This window comes from Nuphar pumila, chromosome 9 (genome assembly GCF_984573655.1).
Source record: "Nuphar pumila chromosome 9, dmNupPumi1.hap1.1, whole genome shotgun sequence".
Lineage (NCBI taxonomy): Eukaryota > Viridiplantae > Streptophyta > Magnoliopsida > Nymphaeales > Nymphaeaceae > Nuphar > Nuphar pumila.
The window spans coordinates 5,916,516-5,924,878 of NC_143257.1; the positions used below are offsets into that span (position 1 = coordinate 5,916,516).

The 8,363-nt window shown below is 37.2% G+C and overlaps 1 protein-coding gene across 2 annotated transcripts; it reads right to left on the reverse strand.

Annotated features, from left to right (window-relative positions):
* Positions 1–6,399: 6,399 nt before the first annotated feature.
* Positions 6,400–8,044, reverse strand: LOC149828300 (uncharacterized). Of its 2 annotated transcripts, none has more exons than XM_090016811.1 (2): positions 6,843–8,044; positions 6,400–6,641 (listed from the first exon to the last, which is right to left on the reverse strand). In XM_090016811.1, the coding sequence occupies exons 1-2, from the start codon at positions 7,734–7,736 to the stop codon at positions 6,603–6,605; spliced, it is 933 nt and encodes a 310-aa protein (XP_089872937.1). In that variant the 5' UTR covers positions 7,737–8,044; the 3' UTR covers positions 6,400–6,602. The 2 variants fall into 2 exon arrangements, with proteins under 2 accessions (XP_089872937.1, XP_089872936.1); XM_090016810.1 differs by having other exon boundaries at positions 6,400–6,651.
* Positions 8,045–8,363: the final 319 nt, after the last annotated feature.

Consider the following 8,363-nt stretch of genomic DNA (forward strand, 5'->3'; position numbering starts at 1 on the left):
TAAATTACAAAACTCATAAAATCATATTATTTATTACAAAAACACGATTCAACAGTCGATTCCTAGTAAATGAATCATGCTAAATGCATCCATGAGGCCAAATTTACCATGCATGGCTGCACCATATGAACGATTAGGGGGAACCATTTATATATGAAAAATTATTTGCTATACAGCTAATATATTTATTACACTTGTTTGTATGTGTAAATGAGTTGGGATCATGTTTGACCCAATCCAATCTAGTAGATGAGTTCAACATATTTGACTTCTTAAGGATTGACTTTTAGATTGTGTTTTTTTTTTATAAAAATTGAGTTTTTTTTTGTGCCAACGAATTTTGGTGAATTTATGACTGCCGAATTTTTACATTTCCAGAAAATCATGCTCACAAGTCCAAATTCAATTCTACACTAAATGGGCAATGTACATCACGCGTAGGATAAAAAATGTAAAAAAAATGAAAAAAGAGATTTGTTAAGCTGTTTGTACATACAGATGACTGTAACAAATACATCGTCAAATCTCTCTCTCTCTCTCTCTCTCTCTCTCTCTCTCTCTCTCTCTCTATATATATATATATATATATATATATATATATATATATATATATATATATATATATATATATATATATATATATATATATATATATATAACTGAACATATTAGGCCTCATTTCTCATTCTGCCCCCATAGGTTTTACGTGTTTTATGACAGATCTCAATCTTAATATGTTTTTAGCATGCTCAATTTAGTGGGAATCGACTCTTGGATCATGTTTTTTCGATGAAAAACACTTATTTTTATGAGCTAAAAAAACCAGCACCTTCATAGCCATTGATTTTGGATTACTGAAAAAACCTATATAGGTCAGATTCTGGTGATTCAAAAGTTAGTTTATACTAAAAACAAACCTATAGATCACATCTACAGTGTTAGACGTGAGAAAAAATACTTAAAACCATGATTTTTGAAGAGGCCTACCGAGACCTAACAAAAAAGAAGGCCTAAGGAATGCCTTGTTCACACACACACATGAAAAATAGAAACCTACCCAATAAGAAACATTTATCAAAATTTTAATATTTTTCAAAATTGTGACATTACAGATGTGTTCAACATGATTGATTTACTGAAAATCAACACTTGGATCATGCATTTTGGATGAAAAAAATGGTATTTTGAGTTAAAAAATTATAGGCCATTGATTTTTTTGAAACCTTATAAAAATATATCTATGCATTGAAATCAAATGCTCCAAGAACTGATTCCTATAAAAACAAGCACAAAGATCAAATATGTAAGGTCAAATTTTAAAAAAAAACACCAAAAATCTGATAAATGTTTCTTATTGGGTAAGGTTTTCATTCCTATATATATATATATATATATATATATATATATAGAGAGAGAGAGAGAGAGAGAGAGAGAGTGAGAGAGAGAGAGAGAGAGAGATGCTGCTCATTGGTTAGGTGGTCAAAGAGAGGTCACTCGTTATGGACGCTCAAAGTCCTTTTTGCGCAAAAAAAAATTATTGGCGCTATTTTAGCACTAGTAAAAATCTAAAGTGTCTGCTAAGACTTTTAGTGGCACTATTTTAACGACACTAATAGTTTTTTTGCACAAAATAATGCTGAGCATCCATCGCGCAGTGCGATGGATGCTCAACGTGAGTGACCTCCAAGCGCCTAACGAGTGAGCAACTACCAATTTTTGTATATATATATATATATATATATATATATATATATATATATATATATATATATATAATGCATTCCTTAGGGCCCTTTTTCGTTAGGTCTGGTTAGTCCCTTTCAAAAATATTAGATTTAATTATTCTTTCTCACATCTAACAATAGATATGATCTATAGGTTTTGTTTAATGAGAATAGACTTTTGGATCGCAGGAATTTGATTTGTACAGGTTTTTTCGGTGATCCAAAATCAATGGCTATGAAGGTACCAGTGTTTCCCGGCTCATAAAAATATATTTTTTTGTCGAAAAAACATGATCCAAGAATCAATTCCACTAAATAGAGCATGCTAAACACAGTTCAGATCTATCATAAAACACTTGAAACCTATGGGGCAAAACGGGGCAGAATGAGAAATGTGGCCTAATATTCTCTCTCTTTCTATATATATAGAGAGAATGTTTATTGGTACAAAGGCCTCTAGATCTCCATGGCCTATATTCCTTTGACCCAACCTTCCTCTAGAACTACCATATTCTAAGTCATCGTCCATCATTTTAAGTATGCACTTAAATCATATTTTTCAAGAAGTGATAGATACGGAAGCTATGCGTGAAGCGAAAACGGGTGTTAAAAAGTAGCATGAAGGGTAAAGCAGGATTCGTTTTAGAAGCGTTTGTGGATGCGTGTGAAATGTGCAAAAGGAAACACTTTGGAAACAAGAGAAATCAAAGAAAAAAAAAGTGGGAAGCTAGGGGAAATAAAAAAAAAAACATAAAAAAGTGAAAAATTAATGTGGAAGTGAGGAGAAAATAAGGGAAGTGACTTTTCCCACGCTTCTCCCAAAAGGAAAAAGCTTGCACTTCCTGCGTCAGAAGCGCGCTTCTCCCAGGCACTTTCGGTAACTATTGCTTAAACTCTAAGTAATGGTTTGAAACCATTACCAAAGTAAAAAGTAGAGGCAAGAAGCAATGCATAAGGCATGAAAAATATATACCCAACAGAAGGAAGTTGAACTTCATATTGAAAATAACAAGCCATTTGCAGAAGGCTACCTAACTTGTCATTTATTTACAAGAAGCTGCCCAATGTTTGTGTTATTATGTTCAACCGTCTATTCTATCTAAAACATTTCCATACCCGATTGAGGTATAAAATTATACTTTGTACACCTCATCTGTTCTTTAGTCACTTTATTTGGCTAAAGGTTAACTGAATGATTTTAAGGCCAAGAGTGCCTTTTTTTTCCATGATAGACCGGAAAACTACCTGCCCTTGTCCCGCCGGTGTAAACCCGTGGTGCACCGCCCCTCACCCACCGGAATCGATTGTGGCTTTGGCTGAGCCAGGCTTATCCTTACTCTCATTAATGCAAGGGGATAACGCTCATGAGAATGAAACCCTCACCACCTGTCTAGGGAAGCAGATCAGGTCATGCTGAACATGAGCGTTTTTGCTCATGCCGACATCGTGGCCATCCGATTTGCATTTTAAAAAGCTCAAAAGTCAACAAAACCACGTGGCATTCTTCCAAAATGCAAACAGACGGCTACGATGTCGGCATGAGCAAAAACACTCATGTTCAGCATGACCTGATCTGGTTCCCCTGTCTAGTGGCCAAGGCCCTTCTACTGCCCCAAGCCCCAAGTTTGCCTTTGAAACATAAAACATGAAAATAAGTAGTTAAATGTATTTATCAAAATGTGAAACGGCTTTCTGAAATAGTTAATAAGCTTGACAGCTTTATAAAAAAACCAACCATTTATTTTTCTAGGAGCACACTTTCCAAGGAAACGCCTATGCTATTGAGTAACTTACAGCAACCATTGGCCCTTCTGACAAGAATCAGATTCACATGTGAATCTCATTCACACCTATCAATCAATATGGGATTCACATTGGTTTGTGTAAATGCTATTTAAACGTGAATCTTTTACTCACATGGGTCGTTTGAGTAATTTCCACATGTTTCCAACTCCATGCATAAATCACATTCAAATGTGAATTAGATTTAGATTTACTGGGAATTTAAAAGAGGGTTTCTACTAAACCAAACATGTAAATCACCTTTGGAAGATCAGATACACTAAAAAAACGCAAAAAAAAAAAAAAGTTTCACACTAGAAGGTTTGGAATCCGTGAGGGCAACAAACAATTTTCCCTGAAAAGTTCCGAATGAAAAGGTAGTAAAATTTTCTTTCAAACTAACAATTCCTACCTTATATGGGTCTCATCATACTTGGTAAAATCAAGTCCACCACCACGTGAAAGTGGTCAAAATCTGTCTCAACTTTTCTTCTGTCTAGAAAGTCCTAAAATTTCTTTTATTGATTAATAAATGCAATAAAATAGTTCCATACAGTCCATTATTTAATATTCTACCATCAATGCATATTTGCTTATTTTGTAATTTAAATAGTCATTAGGATGTTGAGGGCACGAAAGAGTCAAGTGGGACCCACCATGACACTCCAACTAGCAGTGTCAATGGGTCCGGTTTACCTGGACCTGACCCAGACCAGATCCTATAAGGTCCGGGTATGGTGATAAATAAGAAGACCAGATTAAGATCCAAAGGTCCGAGTAATACATTGATCCGAGTATAGTTTGTGAAATCTTATACCTGACCTGGACCCTACCCGAGTTTCGATTAAGACCCATGATTTTTCAATGTAAAAATTATAAAAAACATTATTTTACTGGGGTATGGTCCGAGTCTGGTTCATGTAGTTTTTATCAGGTTTGGGTATGGTTTCTCTTATAGTGGACCCAATTAGACTCGAGTCCCGGCCCAATACCATACCCAAAAATCAGGTAAAAGTCTGGTTTCACTTGGGTTCAAGCCAAACCCAACCCGTTGACACCCCTAACTCCATCCGTAGCCTGTGACTCACTCTCCCATGTATTAAAAATTCCGTCTGTCATTTACTGGCTCAACCTCAGTGGATGACCCAAAAATGAACAAAACTATATATATAAACATATGGTAATACATATATTGATAAAATAATACATTAAACATATTATAAAAGATATCATATAATGCATATTCTATATCATACATTAGTAATATACTATAAAATATATATAGTATATATATATATGTATTACATATTTTATATAAAATATAAAGTAAACATGACCCAGCCAAGTCCCCGGATTGACCCAGCCAAGTCACGAGTCAATCAAGGATGAGTCCGAGTGAAGAGTCACTAGGTTTTAAAACTATGGCGGGCGCGCACACACACACAATATATATAGTTAAGGGCAAATAAGCATTTTCAAAACAAAACTTAACTCAAGTAGTGAAGAGGGAAATTTATCAGATAACAGCAAACAGAACATATGCAGCCTTCTTTACGTGTCTCAGTTAACACAGTAGGCTCCATGATGGGGTCAATTTAATAAAGAAAATTTAGCAGAAGATTTTTTTTTTTGATATTTGGACTAAGAAACCACCCCAGGATCAGCTACCTAGCCGCGCCAGCTTTGCCTGTCATATTTAGGATCACTGTCCTGACAGCGTAAAATTTTGCGAGCATACCCCTTGCCGCAGAAAGTTACCACGCTTCGGCTTGTGCAAGGGGTGACACTCATGAGATTTGAACCTAGACCACCTGACTAGCAGAGCCAATGTCCCATCCCACCCCTTTGGTGCTTAGTAGAATAAATTGCCTGGCCATTTTTAGGGCAGTAGATATATGGTTTATATTTGCCTAGTTAAGGGTTAACCTCTGAGTCGACTCGGCTCAGCTATAAGCCGATCACCAAGTGGTTTGTTTTATAAAAAAAATGTGTTTTTTTTAAAGTTGATAATATACCAGCTGAGCTTAGTTGAGCTGAGCTTTTCCTGTTCATACCCGGTTTGGACATCAAAACCAGCTGTCTTTGAGCTCCCTTCACCAAAACTTTACTCGGGTTCTGCGACCCGGCTAAGCTATAAGCTGATCACGAAATGGCTCATTTTATAAAAAATGTTCTTTTCAAAATTTGATAATTTAAGAGCTGAGCTTAGCTGAGCCAAGCTTTCTTTGTTCATACTCGGTTCGGATATCTACGCAAGCTGGCTTGCAGCTCAGATCACCAAACCCTGCACTCGAGTCCGGATCGGGTGCAATCACATGGCACAAAATTTGTGCATTACGCACCTGATTCCCCACAACTGACGGGCCTGTCCCATACTTGATGCACAAATATTTGTGCAATCATATTGCACCAGATCTTTTCACCCCCGTGCCGTCTCTTTCAATGAGAAGTTTTCTTATTTCTCCATGCAAGAGTATGAAATGACCAGAATGTTTGAACTTTACACAAATGAGAGGGACAATTTTGTCTCTGTAAGGCTGATCATTTTGAGATTTGAACTTTTTTTTCCCCAAGAAAAATACAAGGTTTGAAATGAAATCTCCATCACCAAAACGTAGTTGATCATGACTGCCCTGAGCAAAACAAAAGATTCACATGCAGGAAGAAGACTAACAGCCAACTATATTTGTCTCCAAATGGATACAAAATTCAAAAACAAGTTAGAAGCTACTGCCCAAAATGCCCCTTCTTTTGGCCAATAGAGTGTGAACCTTAAATTCATGAGTGTTTTTTTATGCTAGAATTCAAAGCTCAAAGAACAAGGTATATTTTTACAGTAAAAACTATATGAAGACAAATCTCTCTAAGAAATGGAAACAACAGGATTCCATGAATTAAAAAATCAAATTATATTGCTTTCTTTTGACAATTGGAAGCCCCATCCATGACATGGGGGATGATGATGATGATGGCAGGTGTATAAAGCAATATGAAGAGAGAAGATCAGCTGTCAAGAGACCCAGTTTAACAGACTGGAACCCATAAATTAATTCCTGTGAATGATGATGCTTCCTGAACACCTCTTGCTGTCTTGCATTATGAGCTTTCCATTTTGGTATATAGAAAAATAAGAATCTGAGCTTGGCTTCATATCCATACAAAAAACAGTGGAGAAACAAAGGAAAACCCAATAATGTCAAAGCCACTTAATTCCATTAGGCATCATTAAATACAACAAACAAACAGATTAATCCCATTCTTGAGATGTTAATGGAACATGGTTTTTTTGGTAACTGGTTTTGTATTTGCTGGTGGAGAGGATTGCAATGGGAGTACCTGTGCAGACCCAGAAGGGTTTTGCTGAACATGTTGGTTCTCTGTACTTTTGTTGACGATGATGGTAATGAAAGACCCTTCTTCCACATTTGCTTGAGCCCCAGGTGATGGACCAGAAAAACTATTGGGATTGTTCATCATTTCCTCTGAAACAAACCCACAATTTTTGTGAATCTTCTGAGCTTCCATGAGTCTTCTGCTGAGTTTTTCCTCTGCATCCCTCAAGAACTTGAATTTTGGAGGTGGGGATGATCTCAACCTGTTGAGCTCCCCTTCTAGGCTCAACTCAAACAGTGGGTTGAACCCATTTGAAAATGGGAATTTGGGGTGATGGTAATCCATGGGAGTGAGAGGGGGAGTGAAAATTTGAGGAGAGGAAAGTGGGGTAGCAAATGGGGTCTCAACAGCAACTAGAAGATCGCCCAAACTTTTTGATCTAGACCCTTTTCTGCTCCTCCCACACCTTGATCTCCCATCTTCAGATTCTAGATCTTCCTTGGTCTCCTCTTTGATGGTGAAGAGAAACCTAGGAGGGCCAGATAGATGGTGAAGCCTCATGATCTCACATTCAATACCCTCTTCCCCAAAAGGCTTGAGAAGCAGATCCTTTCCCGAACCTGATTGCTGGTTCTCTTCATGTAGGATGTGGGCACCCTGGTTTCTCACTGAACTGCAAATCTCTTGTGGGTTTAGTGCAGTTGAACTCAAAGAAGAAGGTTTCTTCCTGCAGAAGAGATGAAAGAGCTCCCTTGCAGAGCTGCTGTACTCATCCTCAATCTCCCTGTTCAGCCTCTTCTTCCACCACAGAACATAGTAGAGCTCAGCTAGCAGAGCCAAAAGGAGACATCCACACACAAGACTCAAACCGATACCCAAACTACTCAAAGACCTCATCTTTTTTTCAAACTTATCTATAAAACCACCAACCTGAAAAAAACCTCATTCTTTCTCTCCTGAATCACAGACCCCTGTACTGCAGAAAGAAGTCACATTCACACATCCAGAAAACAACCATGTTGATAAATATCAAAGAAAAAGCCATATTGACCGCATAAACAAAATATTTAGAGGCTTCCAAGGTCAAACTCCCCTGAAATATCTTGAAAAGATAACAAAACTCATGAGGACCTCATTTTTTTTTGATATGTGAGCTGTTGCTCTGAAATTTTGGTGGTTGGCAGAGGAAAACCACAACAATGGTATTTTCATAATGTCCCGGGAGTATGGCAGAAGGGATCATCTTTTGGTGGTGGTTTTGATGAAGGCAAGGAGATGGGGTACCGTTGGAAGTCACATCCGTTCACATGGGCCTCAAAAAGGAGAAAAAAAAACCCATTTTTTTCTCAAAGGATATGACAAAGGATTCACATCAAACTTTTGCCCCTTCCTAGATTAATGATGTCTTTCCCTTTTCTTCTTTTTTTCCGTTCTTTTATTTTTCTGACCAAACAGCCCTTTGGTTTGCATGAAGGTGGAAAGTCAGCATTGGCAATTTCCTTGTTTGAGAAAAGGTAGCAATTA